At 45.8% G+C, this 18,698-nt stretch overlaps 1 protein-coding gene across 1 annotated transcript in view; it reads left to right on the forward strand.

Moving 5' to 3' along the window:
- The window catches only part of PA2G4 (proliferation-associated 2G4), a 98,294-nt gene that overhangs the window by 21,691 nt on the left and 57,905 nt on the right, over nucleotides 1–18,698 (forward strand). The window contains exon 5 of the mRNA XM_068121157.2: nucleotides 2,693–2,785. Coding sequence (XP_067977258.1) covers nucleotides 2,693–2,785 — 93 coding nt within the window. The remainder of the gene's footprint in view (nucleotides 1–2,692; nucleotides 2,786–18,698) is intronic.

Genomic DNA, 18,698 nt, shown 5'->3' on the forward strand with positions numbered 1-18,698 from the left:
AAAGAAACTACTTTTATCCACCCATATTAAAAAAATATATATATATATATATATATATATATATATATATATATATATATATATATATATATATATATATATATATATTGATATATATATATAGATATATATATATATTGATATATATATATTGATATATATATATTGATATATATATATTGATATATATATATTGATATATATATATTGATATATATATATATTGATATATATATATTGATATATATATATTGATATATATATTGATATATATATATTGATATATATATATTGATATATATATATTGATATATATATATATATATATTGATATATATATATATATTGATATATATATATATTGATATATATATATATATATATATTGATATATATATATATATATTGATATATATATATTGATATATTGATATATATATATTGATATATATATATTGATATATTGATATATATATATATATTGATATATTGATATATATATATTGATATATATATATTGATATATATATATTGATATATATATATATTGATATATATATATATTTATTTATTTATTTATCTATTTGTATATTTATTTATATATGTATATATTTTTATGTATATATTTTTATGTATATATATATATATATATATATATATATATATATATATATATATATATATATATATATATATATATATAGAATTCTAACCAAGCTTGATTATGTTGTACAGTTACTTTATATCCCACTGATAGGAATTGACGGTTGCACTGTTCTCTGCTGATCTGCAATCTGGTGCATTCAATGTGTCTTTCAACCCTGGCCAATCTCAGATTGTTCAGGAAGGAACAGAAAACAAATCTACATCATTACCCTGCACTCGCGAAGCGAAAGGCTGGGTTAAGTGATCGGTTGCATGCGTACGTGTGGCATATGTACGCACGTGTCTGCATTTAAAAAATTCATTTTCTCAGCAACCGTTGGTCCGATGGACACAAACTTTTCACCATAAAAGTGTGTCCACCTGTAGAATTTTATTTATTTATTCATAAGTATGACATCATAGGTCACATTGTATGGATGCCATCTTTGAAAAACATTGCACCTCTATATCTTCGAAACCACTTGATTGGGGAGTGGGGCGGGGGGGGAGAAACATGGCTCATTGTCAAGTACTCCCCATGGGGATTACGATATGTTAATGAAAATGTCATCAGTGCCTTCATTATGACGTCATAATTCAACAAGTACAATGCTTGATCCAATCAGTATGAAATTGTTTTTTTTATCTGCAACTGTTAGATGGATGGGAATTTTTGACCAGAGGAGCACCTCGTCATGTATAATTTTTTAAAATGATAATTAGGACGTAGGTCACATGGTACAGGCGCTATCTTGGAAAAAACGAAACACGTTACACCTCTCTATCTCCAAAACTGCTCATTGGGAAAAAATGTAAACATGGTGCATTGTCAAGTACGCCCCATGGGGAATAAGTGTTGTTAACGATGACGTCATTTGTGCCTTAATTATGACGTAATAATTTGTCAGGGACAACGCTTGGTCTGATCAGTTTGAAATTTATTTAGCGTGATCTACACAACAATTATATTAGAGAATGTAAATTTATGATATCACTAATGTGGTCTGGCAGCCATATTGGATATTAAAAAAAAAAAAAAAACCTTTAAAAACAGAATAGTTGGCTCGCACCTACCTAGTTGACTGTGCAGGGTAAGTATTCTATGAATACCATCTAATTTTCCATGGTCATCGCATGGAAGCTGTTAAATCTCAATTCGGCCAACCATATAGCAAAGCTGGCTTCTAAATCTAGCTGCAGACCTTGCATCCTCTGTCATTCAAAAACATTCTTTGAAAAAAAAAGTGGAACAACCCAGAGACTCCAAGTTCATTGTCTGACTCAATGGAGTACTCAATTTTCCTTATGAGCTGGCTCTTCAGCATCACACATGTCTCTTCTGGAATATGTTGATGCTAAAGCTCAACACATTATTTACTTCTCCCACAACGAGGTCAAAGAACAAAGCCTGTTGCTCTCGTATCTGACAGGTTGTGGCCTCTTTGTTTTTCTTTTGAATTATTCCTGCCTCTTCTTGTAGCTCGCTCTTCGCTTTCAGCCCTCCAACCTTGCCCAGCATCTCAAGATGCACGCTTTCTTCTAGTTAACCCCACCTTGATAAATTCTCAAAATCCTTACTGTGTACACCTCAATCCTTTCCCTCTTTTCTCCTGTTTGTAAAACCTCCTTCCTGAGGTTGTTCAACCACACTCTTCTCTCGACGACTATAAGTAGGTGGTCACTACCATCTCTGCCATCCTCCATCCCTATATCCATAATCTTTCTTACCTCTAATAACCCTTATTAATACAACCCTCCTCCTTCCTTCTTCTGTCCTCTTTTCCTAGTAATTCTCTTTGTTGTGTCCAACAGTTTCCCTTTCCCCCACTCAGTTTCTATCCTCCATCACCTTTCTCTTCCATGTGCCAATTTAGATTTGTGTAAAAAAGAATTTTTATATTTATTTGGTAGGATGCTTTGTTTAACTGTAGTTGGCTACATGTGTCCAAATGTTCTTGCATCATAAGCCATACACAGGTAACATTTCCTAATGTTTTTATTTCTTATCTTTCAATATCCATCCTGAAGCATGGCTTTCTTTTCACAGGATGCACCTGTAACTGGTCGCAAAGCAGATGTAGTGACCGCAGCACACCTTTGCTCTGAGGCGGCCTTGCGGCTTGTCAAGCCAGGTTCTGAGGTAAGACGCAATTAGCTTCTTCTTTTTAGTTACATTAATGTGGTCCACACCTGGTTTGGATAAGTTCGCCTTTTTTAAGGCATGCTGTTCCTTCAGAAATGATTCGCAATTGTTGTTACAGCCTGAATTTATAATTTATTAAATTAAGATTTATTTTTTTTGTCACAGATCTACACATATTACCCCATAATGTCAGTAGAATATCTATATATATATATATATATATATATATATATATATATATATATATATATATATATATATATATATATATATATATATATATATATATTGTTCCGGATCTCGCCGCCGGCCTTCTCCCCTTACCAAGGGGGGATTAGTCCCCTTGTCTTTGACGGGACCCGGGACCTATGACGTCCTTCCCGGACAGCGCGAAATAGGGTCGTAGGACTAGAATCACTATTACCTAATTACTCGCGCTGCCCAGAAACGAGGAAATAAGCCCCGCACGAATCACGCATGCTGAGACGCCGAGCGGTGCTAACACGCGATCCGTGCCGTGTAGTTGGTGACCCCGGTTCTAGCGATCTCGTTCGTACCACGCTTAGCCAATGGAGAAATCACAAAGGCGATTGAATTGGGAAGAAAGGAATAACAAGATTTATTTACACTATGCAGGGATTTCAGAAAAGAGGGACACGGTGCAGCCTTATACAGTCTTAACTTACTACCCAGGACAAACGGGCCCGTCTCACACACAGACACACTCACACGGGGCTTGCAGCTGTGGGATGGTGTTCACCACGACCAGGGATGGCTCTCGTGCAGCTCCCTCCGGTCTCTGGCTCGTCCCGTGCAGATGGTAAGTAAAGGGGCAGGAGCTCTCCGCGTGTCGTTTGGCGCACAAGAGTTAATACGGGGCGAACGGTAGGGTCTGGGCTCTGGCGGTTGGTGGTGATCACTGGCGGCTATTCCCGCGTTTACTCGCGTGGCTGAGTAGGCGATATTCACCACCGGCGCGTCTGGCTGCCTTTTCTTCTGCGCGTACGTTATACTGAGATATAGTGCAATGCCTCCAAGCGAGCGCTGCGAATCACGTTCCTCAAAGTCCTCTTTGTAACAAGTGCTCTGCGATTCCTTTCAAGGGCAGTCCTCCTGGTAAGTCCTGTGCAAGGGCTTTGCGCAAAGACTTTTATAGGCACACCCCGCGAACCTTCTAGCACTTACCCAGACGCGCCTTACCACGCCCTGTCACGCCATGCCATTAGAGCCCTGGTTGGCTGGTGGCTCTTACCGTCATCGCCTCTGACGCGCTGCCTTGACGCCGCCCACCCTGACCCCGCGCTCCCCCTTCTTAGGCCTACCTCGTGTTACTCGACTAGTGAGCGAGCAAAGGGCAGCAAAATGCTGCGGGCAGCCAAAGCGTAACAAATGCTGCGGGCAGCCAAATGGGGCGCGGGATCGATTATGCCCATAGAGGTGGAACTGGAGGGTGGACGCAAAAATGAACAGGACCTAAACTCATGTCTTGCAGGTATCAATAGGGGAAATGGCCTATACTTACACATACTATGACATAACTAATACCACAGGTGGCCTACGTGTTGCTCGTGGACTAACTATTGGGGGCAACCCTTCAACCTTTTTTTTTTTTTGTATACTGAATCGAGGCTCATGAAAGAGCTAACATTTATTTCACAAACAAATCAACCAGACAAACAAAACACACAAAAAGAGGGAGCAGAAGACAAGATGGGGAGAGAAGGGGAAGCACACAAACCACAACATTTGAGAGCAGGGAGAAGTGTGGGAGGGAGAGGGCTTGGGGGCAGGAGGCGTGGGAGGGGGGGGGGGGGGAGTGCCAAGGTGTGCCTCAGGCCTCAGGAGTGCCAAGTGCCTCAGGTGTGCCAAGGAAGGACTTTGCACGACGGAGGATGCCCAGTCAGCGACTGGCTTTGGAGGCCAGATTTGAAATGTGGTTTTCCCAGGAAAGATCATGGCAGATAGTGAGACCATGATCAATATGTGCAAATCTCAAAACCGTAGCAATATATATATATATTTTTTTTTTTACAAAGTAATTAAAAATTTGGGTTTCCCTCATCTCCTCTTCCTGTTCAGGCTGGAGTTCCCCAAGGCAGTGTTCTGGGCCCTGTGCTTTTTCTGGTCTTCATCAATGATCTCTCTGACTCTCTTGAAAATCCTCTCTATCTCTTTGCTGATGACTCTACTCTCTGCCGCTCAATTCCTCATCCCTCAGATCGGCAGTCTGCAGCCTCCTCACTCTCTGCAGACCTGGACAAAATCACAGACTGGGCAAACAAGTGGAACATGTCTTTCAATCCTGACAAATCTCACACTCTTACGATGTCTCTCCGAAAAGACCGACTGGACAACCCTCCCATCCACTTTCTGAATAATCCCCTCCAAGAAGTTCTGTCACTCAAGCTTTTGGGTCTCACTATCTGCCATGATCTTTCCTGGGAAAACCACATTTCAAATCTGGCCTCCAAAGCCAGTCGCCAACTGGGCATCCTCCGTCGTGCGAAGTCCTTCCTTGGCACACCTGAGCTCCTCACCACATATAAGGCTTTCATCTGCAGCTCAATTATTTATTTATTTTATTTTTTTTGTATACTGAATCGGGGCTCGTGAAAGAGTTAACATTTACTTCACAAACAAATCAACCAGGCAAACAAAATATATAAAAAAAGGGAGCGGAAAACAAGATGGGGAGAGAAGGGGAAGCACACAAACACAACATTTGAGAGCAGGGAGATGTGTGGGAGGGAGAGGGCTTGGGGGAGGAGGCGTGGGAAGGGGTGGGGGGGGGGGTGGGAGAAGTATAAAACACAAGGACACCAAGGACTTCCAGGACAGAAGTTGGTATTTCAAAAAAGTGGATTTGGGGTGAAATTAGCGGGGGTAGAAAAGCTCAAGGTTTTGGATGGGGGAAGATAAGAGATGGTGGTGAACAGCTGTTTTAAAGACCTGGAGGGTGGAGTGGGATTGAAGAGAGTGAGGGAGTTTGTTCCAGAGGTGGGAGAAAAGAGGAATGAAGGGGTGAAGGTGAGCAGAGAGTCTTGATTTTGGCAGTTTAACCATAAGAGGGTTGTAGGCAGATCTTGTGCGACCTGTAGGAATATTTGCGGGACACAGCCCAGAGAGAGCTGGGGGGGGGGGGGGGCAAGGCCAGAGAGGAGTTGGTAGAAGACGGAAAGACCACCAACCTGCCTGCGGTGAGTGAGTGAGAGGCCCATGGAGTTAGCTTCATCATGGGAGATTCCAATGATTCTGAATGCTTTGGTTTCAACAGCGTGAAGACGAGCTAGGTGTGAGGCAGGAGCACCAGCCCAGAGGGGAGAGCAGTATTCCATTGAGCTGCGGATGAAAGCCTTGTATGTGGTGAGGAGCTCTGGTGTGCCAAGGAAGGACTTCACACGACGGAGGAGGCCCAGTCGGCGACTGGCTTTGGAGGCCAGATTTGAAATGTGGTTTTCCCAGGAAAGATCATGGCAGATAGTGAGACCCAAAAGCTTGAGTGACAGAACTTCTTGGAGAGGATTATTCAGAAAGTGGATGGGAGGGTTGTCCAGTCGGTCTTTTCGGAGAGACATCGTAAGAGTGTGAGATTTGTCAGGATTGAAAGACATGTTCCACTTGTTTGCCCAGTCTGTGATTTTGTCCATGTCTGCAGAGAGTGAGGAGGCTGCAGACTGCCGATCTGAGGGATGAAGAATGGAGCGACAGAGAGTGGAGTCATCAGCAATGAGATAGAGGGGATTTTCAAGAGAGTCAGAGAGATCATTGATGAAGACCAGAAAAAGCACAGGGCCCAGAACACTGCCTTGGGGAGCTCCAGCCTGAACAGGAAGAGGAGAGGAGAGAAACCCATTCAGGGCCACACGTTGACTACGACTAGAGAGGAAGTCCGCCAGCCATGCGTGGAGATTTCCATGGATACCAAAAGAGGAGAGTTTGGTGAGCAGAGCGGGGTGCCAGACCGTATCGAAGGCACGTGATATGTCAAGGGAGACGGCTCTAATTTCCTGTTTGGCATTGAGGACCTCCATCCATTGTTGAGAAAGCAGAAGCAGCATGTCCAGAGTAGAGTGACCAGGTCTGAAACCAAATTGATGATCAGAGATCAAGCCATTGGAGAAGAGAAAAGATTTCATATCTGAAGCAATGATGGATTCCATGACTTTGCTGATAATTGGGAGAAGGCTGATTGGTCTGTCGTTGCTGGGATCTGTTTTTGCACCTTTTTTGTGCAAAGCGGTGATGTTGGCAGATTTCCAAGCAGATGGCAGATGATCTTGAGCAAAAGAGAGGGTGAAGAGAACAGAGAGAGGGAGTGAAAGAGCGGAAGAACAGGATTTTAAGACCCGTAGGCTGATGCCGTCCGGTCCAGTTGCAGAATCAGAGTCGAGGGTTGACAGAAACTTTTCCACCTTGTCAGGAGGAAAGGACACAGAGTCCAGGAGCAGCTGGGTACGACTGGGTACGGTGGGTACAGAGAGGGATTGGTTTGGGACACAAGATTTAGAGGTAAACACATAGTTGATGCATTCAGCTTTTTCACGTGCGGAGTCAGCCATGTGGCCGTTTGAGGTGAGGGAGGGGATGGAGGGGGAACAAACACCAGAAACAGATTTGACCAGACGCCACCAGGATTTGGAAGAGGGAGACAGATAAGAGTTCGTGCCTGAGAACGGAGAGATATTGTTTCCTGGCTCTCCTGAGGGTGGACACACTTGTTTCGGACTTTGTGAAAGGAAATGAGATTTCCTTTCGTTGGATTTGCTTTCCAGGAGACGAAAGCAAGTTGTTTCTTGGCAATAGCCTCACCACAAGAATCCGTGTACCATGGACGGGAGGAAGGGTATGACAACTGAAGACGAGATGGGATAAATCTGTGCATGAGAGAGAGCAATTTACTTTTGAAGAATTCCCAGGATGAGTTGATGTCAGAGGCGGTAGAGATGGGATACTGCTCTCCCCTCTGGGCTGGTGCTCCTGCCTCACACCTAGCTCGTCTTCACGCTGTTGAAACCAAAGCGTTCAGAATCATTGGAATCTCCCGCGATGAAGCTAACTCCGAGGGCCTTTCACTCACTCACCGCAGGCAGGTTGGTGGTCTTTCCGTCTTCTACCGACTCCTCTCCGGCCTTGCCCCCCCAGCTCTCTCTGGGCTCTGTCCCCCAAATATTCCTACAGGTCGCACAAGATCTGCCTGCAACCCTCTTATGGTTAAACTGCCAAAATCAAGACTCTCTGCTCACCTTCACTCCTTCATTCCTCTTTTCTCCCGCCTCTGGAACAAACTCCCTCACTCTCTTCAATCCCACTCCTCCCTCCAGGTCTTTAAAACAGCTGTTCACCACCATCTCTTTTCTTCCCCCATCCAAAACCTTCATCTTTTCTACCCCCCGCTAATTTCACCCCAAATCCACTTTTTTGAAATACCAACTTCTTTCCTGGAAGTCCTTGGTGTCCTTGTGTTTTATACTTCTCCCCCCCCCCCCCCCCCCCTTTCCCACGCCTCCTCCCCCCAAGCCCTCTCCCTCCCACACATCTCCCGATGTCCCTGCTCTCAAATGTTGTGTTTGTGTGCTTCCCCTTCTCTCCCCATCTTGTCTACCACTCCCTCTTTTTATATATTTTGTTTGTCTGTTTGATTTGTTTGTGTGATAAATGTTAGCTCTTTCACGAGCCTCGATTCTGTATACAAAAAAAAAAAAAAAAAAGAAAAGCTGAAATATCTTGAGTCAATAAGTATTCAACCCCTTTGCTATGACACTCCAAATTGAGCTCAGGTGCATCCAATTTTCTCTGATAATTATTGAGATGTCTCTACAACTTGATTGGAGTTCACCTGTGGCCAATTAATTTGATTGGACATGACTTAGAAAGAAACACACCTTTCTATACAAGGTCCCACAGTTGACAGTGTATGTCAGAACAGAAACTCTACCATGAAGTCCAAGGAACTGGCCGTAGAACTCGGAGATCGAATTGTGAGGAGGCACAGATCTCAGGAAGGGTATAAACAAGTTCTAGAGTGTTGAAAGTTCCCAAGAGCACAGTGAGCTCCATCATTTGGAAATGGAAAGAATATGGAACTACCCAGACATTTTTTCCTCGAGCATATCCAACCAAACTGAGCAACCGGGCAAGAAGGACTGTGCTCAGGGAGGTGACCAAGAACCCAATGACCACTCTGAAAGAACTACAGAGTTTCCAACTGTGTCTTGGGTTTGCCATTGGCTTTTGCTTATGGAGATTGTGAATGTGGTCTAACTGGAAATTGATGTCAGTTTGTTTTACATGGTAAAAGGGCCGAACATTGTTGTATGTCAATCTTGGGCAATAAAATTATCTTTCCAGCAGATGACCCTGTGATAAGTTGTAGGTCAAGAGAGTTGTACATATTACAGACTCGTAGTCAAGTACCATTCAGTAATCCACATTTTGTGTTGAGATTATGTAGAAGCATCACAATGGCTCCAATTTTCAACTTGAGAATATGGTGCCGGAGATGAGGAATCCTTCAAGGGAATCTAGCAACTCAGTATGGAAGTGGAGCTGGTCTTCATTGTCATCAGATACAAGTCTATTAACATTTTAAATACTAGGGCATGCCCGTACTATATCTATATCTAAAATTATATCCCCCCCCCCCTCTATTTACATGAAATGGTTTGGTCCAAAGCGAACGGCTTGCGAGTACGGTGACAATCCCCCCCCCTCTATTTACATGAAATGGTTTGGTCCAAAGCGAACGGCTTGCGAGTACGGTGACAATCCCCCCCCCTCTATTTACATGAAATGGTTTGGTCCAAAGCGAACAGCTTGCGGAGTTTGGTAAAGAAATCGCCATCGCGTGCACAAACGCGCAGGAAAGCGAATGAATCGCAAATTAGTTTTAATTAGTTTTAAAACATAGTTTAACGGCAACATAGTTTTCCAACGTGAAATAAATGAATACGCTCTCAAATGTGCCGTCCGAGGCAGAGTCTGTTCGCCACGTTCGGCACACGTGATAGCTCGCTGCTCTCTGATTGGTTGAATCGTTTTTTGGACATAGCTCGGTAACTACTTCTCCGATTAATATGAAACCTTGAAAAGGCACATCCTCGGGTCCCCAGCAATATACCTGGCAAGTTTAAAGTATATCGGACCCGTGGTTGTCGAGAAACAGCGGTCACAGACATACAGACATACAAACATACAAACATACACACAGAGATTACTGGAATTATAGATAGATATATATATATATATTTTCTCCCTTCATGTTGTCAATGATCTGGTTGTTGATGGTATTGGTGTTCGTTCTTTGGTAACAGAGTGGCGTGACCTGAGCTCCTCTGCAAAGGCATAAACTGAATAGTCATTTCCAAATACTGCCTCAACAATGTCAGAGACATTGCAGAGATAGTGGGGAACCATTGTAATTTGTCATAACTCATAACCAATGTCAAAAATAGAGGATCAAACGCTCTGTTGGACTGGAGTACTCTTGTATTCGGTGATGGGTGAAGAACTTTAATAACATTCCATAAATGGTTACTTTTGTTGTAGTTTGCAACTGCAGCATACTGAGACCCTCATTGAACAACAGGCGGTAATTTGCCTGACATCGCCTCCTAAAAGTATAGCCTTGCCACCAAAAGAAAGATCGCAGTCCATGATGTCTGAGGAATCAGTAAATGGCATTCAAAACCAAGGATGGAGCCATTGGGCCCTCATCCCACACACAATAATTAGTTTTGCCATGTGGGTGAATTTTGCACTTCGCCTACCTTTCATTATTATTGGTGAATTGGTAGTTTTGTTTTAACTTGAGTGGATTTTTAAACCTATTGTGAACAATTCGTCCACCTGTCAAAAGCATTGCCGCGACACCAGTCCACACCACTGCAAGAACAGTGAACCACGTGAACCATGACATTCACATGCTGACAGCATGTGAATAAGTAATTATCCGATATGTAAATGTCTTTACAGGGTCCCCCCCCCCCCCCTACCCCACCATCCCCAGCCTCCCCCACCATCCCCAGCCTCCCCACGGACCATCTTAAAATACATGCTTTTGGCCTTGCACTCATGTCATCAATTGCAGCAATAATTTATTTGACGATTGCAAGTTGCCCAGCATTTGCTGTATTTTGCAATAAAGTCACATTACTTTGGTCTGGGCAGAGGTCATGTTCGTTTGGGGAATTGAGTACTAAAGGAAGTCCGTCCATCTCAAGATCATAAATATGCATTGCCAATATCTCCGATATATTGCAGACCTCTAGTGTATCGTTCTTCTGGATTATTCTAGTCAGCCAAGTCTTCCGACATAGGATCTTTAAACAGCATCCATCATTCCCTTGCACTTGCGGGCTGCGTAGTGTGCAAATAAAAGCAAAAAACTGTCTTAAAAGCCATGGCATCATAAAAGTTGAATCTGCCGATAGTGTTTTGCCACAAACCATCATCTGCAAGAAGGCCTCTTTGCAGGGCAGCTTCCTTGAAATTGGGAAGTTGGAACCTGTCACCTGTTTGTAAGCCTTCGGTTGACCTTGGTGCTTTAACATTGAGCAGTTGAAAGAGTAAGTGGGAATTCTCAGAATCCGTAGGGAGAATTGTGTACATTCGGCCGATAACATTATCTGTACCACGCTTTCTGGGTTGCCATTTCTTCTTGTAGTCTAGTTGCCGCCCTTATATGTCCTTTATGAGACCCTGCAATGTTAACAACTGCGAACTTTTTTCATGGAAATGTGTTCTATATGGTTAGGAGAGTCAAATTAGCTTGGTTGCTACTTGTGCAACATTGAGCATTTCTCAGAATTCAAGATGGCGGCCGCCGCTATCTTGGATGTTGGCCAATTTTCAACTTTTGATCTCGATGACCTAGACTCCTAGAGGGTCGTGTAATACCTCTTTCTAGGGGTTTTAGAGTACAGGGAGTCCATTTCTGGAGTTATTTTTTGGATACGGGGTCAATGTCAAGGTCAAAATGAAGGTCAAAGGTCAAACAAACTTTAATGTATTGTTATTGTTCATAAGACATGACGATGGAACCAGAGACATGTGACGCACAGTACCATGACCTCTATAGAGACATTGAGCACAGTATTACCAACCAGCAGCGGTCACAATCCTCTACTACTCTGAATCGTCATCATCATCTACACCTAGCTCCCCTTCGTCGTCTTCGATGTCCATCTGCTTGCTGGTGAAACGACTACAGCAGGCGACTAGTTGACTAGCACAGCTCCACTGAAACAAAAAAATGGTTTCGTTTATCCTCCAATCAACTGCCAGGGTTATTATACAGTGGGAAAACGGTAACACTGTTTTTGAATATCGTCACCCTCATCAAATAATTGCCTGTCATTTTTTTATGTATTGGGAATACCTCACTGAAGTATGAAATGCCGACTGCCCTTACTCCAGCAGTTTCAGCAGCCTGGGGAAAGACGAGTATAATATATATATATATATAATATAAATATAATATAATAGAATAATAATGTGAATATTGTGAATGTCTATAATGTGAAGTCTATAATAGTCTACCTACGTTACCTCGTCTCTATAGACGTCATGGTACTGTGCGTCACATGTCTCTGGTTCCGTCGTCATGTCTTATGAACAACTAGCCGAAAGCACCCGGCGTTGCCCGGGTTCTTTTTTGAATGAATTTACTACTATAATTCAGCTTTTACTCGCGGCCGTAGAAGATTGACTACTATAATTCAGCCTAGCTTTTAATTGTGAAATGGGCCCAAACCGGCCAAAGCGGCCTCGACCGGTCTCGCCACCTCGCCTAAAACCTTCCCGGGGCCCGTCCCGACATTTTTTGTATTAGAGGTTTCCTCCTATCTTTCACCGTTCAGGAGATTAGCTTGTGCAGACAAACAAACAAAAACTTTCTTTTATATAAATATATATTGTTACGGATCGCGGTTTAGATGTCATTATGGGCCGAACGGATGGTCCACCGCGACCTAACAGTTCCCCCGATTCTTCCCCAACTCACCCGATTCCACCCTGGACGTTGACCAAATCGCGCTATGCTAAATCAATGATGGAAAGGACACAACGACTGGGATAGATGAAACGACGCAAGGGGTACAGTTCTCAAGACCTCCGGAGGAGGATATAATTACAGTGGGGGAGAAAAGGGGTAGATTACAAGGTAGTGAGGTAAAGACACAGAAGAGATAGGCACTTAAATACAACCTTATTTTAACCCAGACAGACCACAGACAAACGGGACAAGGCTGACTTACACAGGGATTGATGGCAGGAAGGGACAGGCAGTCGATAGCACAAGGTGCACCTTGGCTCAGGGACAGGATCAAGCACGGTCCAAGAGATGCAGGGAGGCCTCACAGCGCTCGGAGGTGGCGTCCTTCTTGCTCCAAGCTCAGCGCGCATCTGACGTCACCACTCCCTCGGCTGCGCATGCTCAACGGGGAGTGACACGCCCTCGGCTGGTTGGCTCCGCCCCAGATGGGACCGGTCCGCCGCTTCCATTGGGTGCGGGGGTTACCGGGCTCCGCCCTTGACGAGGAGACGACAGGGAGCCCCTATCTGGTAACCCCGTCGAGCACATGTTCGATGGCGGCTCGTTGGAAAGGCCTGGTGCCCTCCCAACACCCCCTACCAACCAAGCCGGAGTGAGGACGCGCACTCCCCGCGCCCGCCGCTGCTGTTGTTGTTGTTGTTGTTGTTGCTGAACCGTGAGGAAGAGCTGCGGGGAGGTATTGGGAGGTCCTAAACTTCCTAACGGTGCCATACAATCACATTCTGGTGCAACGAAGAGTCAGAATTAATGGAAACGAGTCCTTAACTGACATAGACTAAGAATAACTAGCAAGATGTCCTATAGTTGTCTTACATGAGATGCGGTGAACCTGGGTGCGACATTTAATGGGGGAAATAGAGGGAGGTCGGGTCTACAGAGTGTTGTTTACAGAAAATGGGACTAGGGAATGGGGGATTGGGGATAGTTGGGAAGTATTGAGGAAATAGGGGAATATTTATAAGCGGATATGGATGGATGCAAATCCCATATCCGCAACATTGCACCCTTCTCTACCTCGGGGCGTCGCGACCCGATAAATTTTTACTTACTTTAGTGTGGCACTCAGATGTAGTTCCCTCTACTATTAACTCAACCCTGAGTGCGACAGTTTTACAGATGTTCACAAATGAGTAAATATGTCCCCCTGCGACGTTGCACCCTTCTTCTAACAGAAACACACCCACAGGATAACCGAATCGCGGAAAGCATCCTCAAACTAAACATACAGCCGGTAGGGAGCATCATTTATACAAGACTACACTGATATTTACACTACGATCCAGGACCTGTTCTTTGAGGAACACATGCAGATGTTATGCATAGAGAGAGAGAGAGCACGCATGCCAGCATCGATACACCAACCCACGAGTGCCCTGTGGCCCTACGGCCGTTAATAATGTGCAGAGCACCCCATCCAAGCACCAAAAGCACCACCCATTATGCACAGTCAGCACCATCCGGTGCACCAATAAAGTGTTCAATAACAATGCACAATCAAGTGTCCATGGTCACCGGTGGTGTCGCAGCCGGCCGATGTTCTGCCGCTGGTCTTGCCTTCATGGAGTGCACTTGGCCTTCTGGCTTCTTTAGAAATAAAGAAAGGCGCCAACCGCGTCCATTTCTAAATTGTGGCCGTCAGGGGGGCCAACTAAAAGTGGTTCACCTGTATGGCATAGGTGCCACGTTGACCCAGAGGTCCATCCACGGGTGGTGCTTGCCCGCAAAAGAACTGCGGTCCATGGTGGGCGGCCACAAAAATTGCGGTCCATATGGTGTATCGATCCAGGCAGCAAGCAGCGGAAGTACAGGCCCACAACTGCCGAGCCAGCACCTCTCTCTCCTCTCTCTCTGCCCCAAAGCCAGATCCTCGGAGGTGGGAGACAAAAGAAGACAAGTGAGTAAGGTGGTAAGGGCGCAAAAGTGCACGCAATACCAGGTAATGCACACTAGGGGCACATGGGAACCAGGTGAGACAGGTACGTTCCTACCGTACGCCCCCCCCCCCCCCCCCCACCAGGTAACCTACATTGCCCCTCCCCTTACCCCTTACTGTATCCACAAAACACAACATTACCCATAAACATCTACTTTACACATCAACAAACGTCCCTACTGTCTTCCCCGTTCCTCCCATAAACCAAATTCGTCTTCTCTCCCTCCTAACCAATCAAATTTGCCATTTCCAACTCTCATCAAAATTTGCCATCTCCAACTCAACATCAAAATTTGCCATCACCAATTCATCATCAGTCCCTCCTAAGGAGGGAGAGATGGAATCACCCCAATGTCTCATCCACGTCGTGACGCGTCTCACAAATCTACACAGCAATTCTCCTTTCCTGCAACACAGAACAAAGGAACACAGGTGTGGAGTCATCATCATCACCTCAGGTAAGTGGCTGCGTATGGTGCGACAGGTTCATCAATCCTAACTATTTCCTAAATGACTTTAACAACTTTACATTACCCGGGGTCTTTCCCTGCCAATCCATTGGCCAACTTACACTATGGGTTCTGAAAACCAATTCCCATTGACCAAACTGTGGTGCCTCTCAAGTTGGGGTCTCACTCCACCGATTCATCACTCGGTGCCCCCGCACAATTTTGGTGGCTGGGTCGTGTGACGTTCCCAGCTGGTCCGCCCACCTGCACACCTCCACCACTGTTGTTGCCTACCGAGCTCACCTGCTCCTCACCCTAACCTAACTAACTGGGAAGGCCCTCTCGCACTCTCACCCCCTCAGTGCCCTCTCTGGCACGGGCTGCCCGATCCACACCCGGGATCCTCAGGCACCCACTGACACGGACGGCTCCCAGAGCCCACCTGCGGCCTCACCTGGCCGACATCTAACAGTGGCGGAGTGCCCAACCATTCACACTCATACTAACAGGCCACACGACCAGCCAATTCCACCACACCAATGCACCCATCCACAATACCATTCTGCATCCGCACCACAAATGCCAATATCCAACCACAATTTACCTATACCTTCTAACTATTCTTTAAACTACCCTCCCCGGGTACTCGTGAAAAGGGGTCCACTCTTCCCCCATCCACACCTTCGCACCATGCACACCACTCCGTACCACGTACTCCAACTCTCTCCACACCACTCATTCCAATACTCCATGTATTCCACACACCTGTACTTGCACACCTGTGCTCTCATACTTGGTTCCGCCTGCACCCTTCTCTCGCCCAAGCGCATTCGCGCTGATCCACAACACTCACTACTCATACACTGCTCCACACACCTGTCCAGTTCTCACACAGCATCATCTCATCTAACTACTCCCCTCTGAAACTTGCGCTTCCCAGTCGTCCCTTTAAACTATTGCGCTCCCTCGTCATTATCATCCACTCTAATCTACCTGCGTCCCCTCTACAGGTATCCTTGTCACTAACTAACCTTAACGTTACCTAATGTCATCTTCGCTAGATCCCTACACACAATATCCTAACCCACCCGGGCTAGTTTTCACTGCAATACACCCCATAATCTGTAGCGCATTTGCCCCCCAATCATGGGAAGGGTGGCAGGGATGCCACCCTTACCCACCGTCATACGGCGCGAGTGGGACCTTGTGGGACCACCTCGTATTTGAGTCGTTGCCCGCCTGCCGGACCCCGTGCGTCGCCCCTTGCGGGGTCAGCGCGGGGCCGAACTGGCCGGGCCCCCACAGTACATTACCCCCAAGGGGCTCTCGTGCCTCCCCTGTCCCTCTAAAAACTACCCCTGTTGGTGTCGATGCATGGGTCACACTTCCGCAACCCGCTACCCATTCCATCCCACCACAACCTTGCTCACTCACACCTCGCACCTCTCCCATCACCGGACCCTCTCGCTCCCACCCTCGTTCCATACCCTCCGGACCAGCCATACACCTCACTCTTGGCCTCTCACGAACATCTGGGTCTATCTCGACCCCCAAGCTTATTAAATCACCTGGCGCATCATACGCACGACCATATTGGTCACCACTTACACCGGTCCTCTTTCTCTTCGCTTCTCCTCCATCACCTGCGAATCCCTCATCCGGTTAATGAGCACATCATCACGATCCGAACACAGACTTTGGACCAATTCTTTCACTTCCTCTTTGATCTCTTTCTTATCCTCTCTCCGTCGCTTCTTAATTTCGCTCACCCCTTCTTCCACTTCTTCTAATTTCTGCTTCACCTCCTTCATCTCCTCGTGCGCCCCCTTAAGTTGTTCCTCTAACTCCACCTTATTTTTTTCTATATGCTCCCGCACCTCCCGCTCTTTAACCTCCATCACCTCTACCACCTTGTTCATTTTCCTCGTCAGGTCCTCATGTACCGTCTGACACTCTTTTTTAATTACCCCTACGTCCTTTTTCATCTCCTTCTGTGTAGATTTTAAACCCTCTATTACCGCTGTGTTCTTCTTTACCTGGTCCCCCAACTCCTTTTGTCCCACTGTCAGTTCTACTCCCAGCGTCAACTCCTCTATACCACCTTGCAATTTTACAGTCCCCTTTCTCACCTCCTTCTCCATGCGCTCCTTACAGTGCCTCACCTCCTCGCGCACTCCTCTGACCTCCTCACTCACACCTCTTCTGATCTCTTCTCCCATCACTTGCATCTCCTGCCCAGATGCCACCCTCATCTGCTCCATTTCCTCCCTGTGAGCATCCAATTTAGTTCTACCCCCATTCTCACCCCCTCTATCTGCTGCCCCATTTTTTTAACTTCCCTTTCCGCTTGGTCCCTCATGTCCCTCAATTTGCCTTCCATACTGTTTTCTAACCCCTCTAACCCCTTTTTCATCCCTTCCATTTGATTCTCTTGAGCGGCCATTCTGTTTTCTACCCCCGTTAACCCCTCCTGTATTTCCCCTAATCTATTGTCTAATCCCTCTATTCTACTCCCTAACCCTCCGATCTGGGCCCCCATGTCATTCCTTAAACCCCCGATCTGGTTTCCCATGTCATCCCTCAATTTCTCGCTATTGGACCCCATCCTTTGTTCTAACCGTTCCCCCATTTCTCCCATTTCCCCCCCCCCCCCCATTCTGCCCTCCAATCGCTCCCCCTGAGCATCCATTTTTGCCATCATTTGAATCATAAAGACTCGCATGTACTCTGGCATCTCTGGCTCGGCTGCCGCGACCACGGGCGCAGCGCAATTTGGTACTGCTACGGTCACGGGCGCGGCAAAATTTGGTGCCGCTACACCCACGCGCGCGAGGACGCCATCTTGTGCGCCCGAAACCTCGTGCGCGAGGACGCCATTTTGCGAACCTGCCGCCCTCACTGCTTCGCTCTCCTCTTGTCCCTCAATTTGGTCCTGGATCGACCCTGCCTCACTCTCCTCTACCGGAACCCAGCCGTCTTGATCTGCCATAGCGCGACTTTCAAAATTCGGGTTTTTTGTAAAACAAAATCAAATTTCGGTGTCTTTATAATTTTGACCAAATTTTTTCCTAGATGTTTTTTAAAAAATTTGGTTCGGGCCTCGAATCTCACTCCTCGACACCAATTGTTACGGATCGCGGTTTAGATGTTATTCTGGGCCGAGCGGATGGTCCACCGCGACCTAACAGTTCCCCCGATTCTTCCCCAACTCACCCGATTCCACCCTGGACGTTGACCAAATCGCGCTATGCTAAATCAATGATGGAAAGGACACAACGACTGGGATAGATGAAACGACGCAAGGGGTACAGTTCTCAAGACCTCCGGAGGAGGATATAATTACAGTGGGGGAGAAAAGGGGTAGATTACAAGGTAGTGAGGTAAAGACACAGAAGAGATAGGCACTTAAATACAACCTTATTTTAACCCAGACAGACCACAGACAAACGGGACAAGGCTGACTTACACAGGGATTGA

The sequence above is a fragment of the Myxine glutinosa genome, chromosome 6, assembly GCF_964187855.1.
Source record: "Myxine glutinosa chromosome 6, kmMyxGlut1.1, whole genome shotgun sequence".
NCBI classification, from domain to species: Eukaryota; Metazoa; Chordata; class Myxini; order Myxiniformes; family Myxinidae; genus Myxine; species Myxine glutinosa.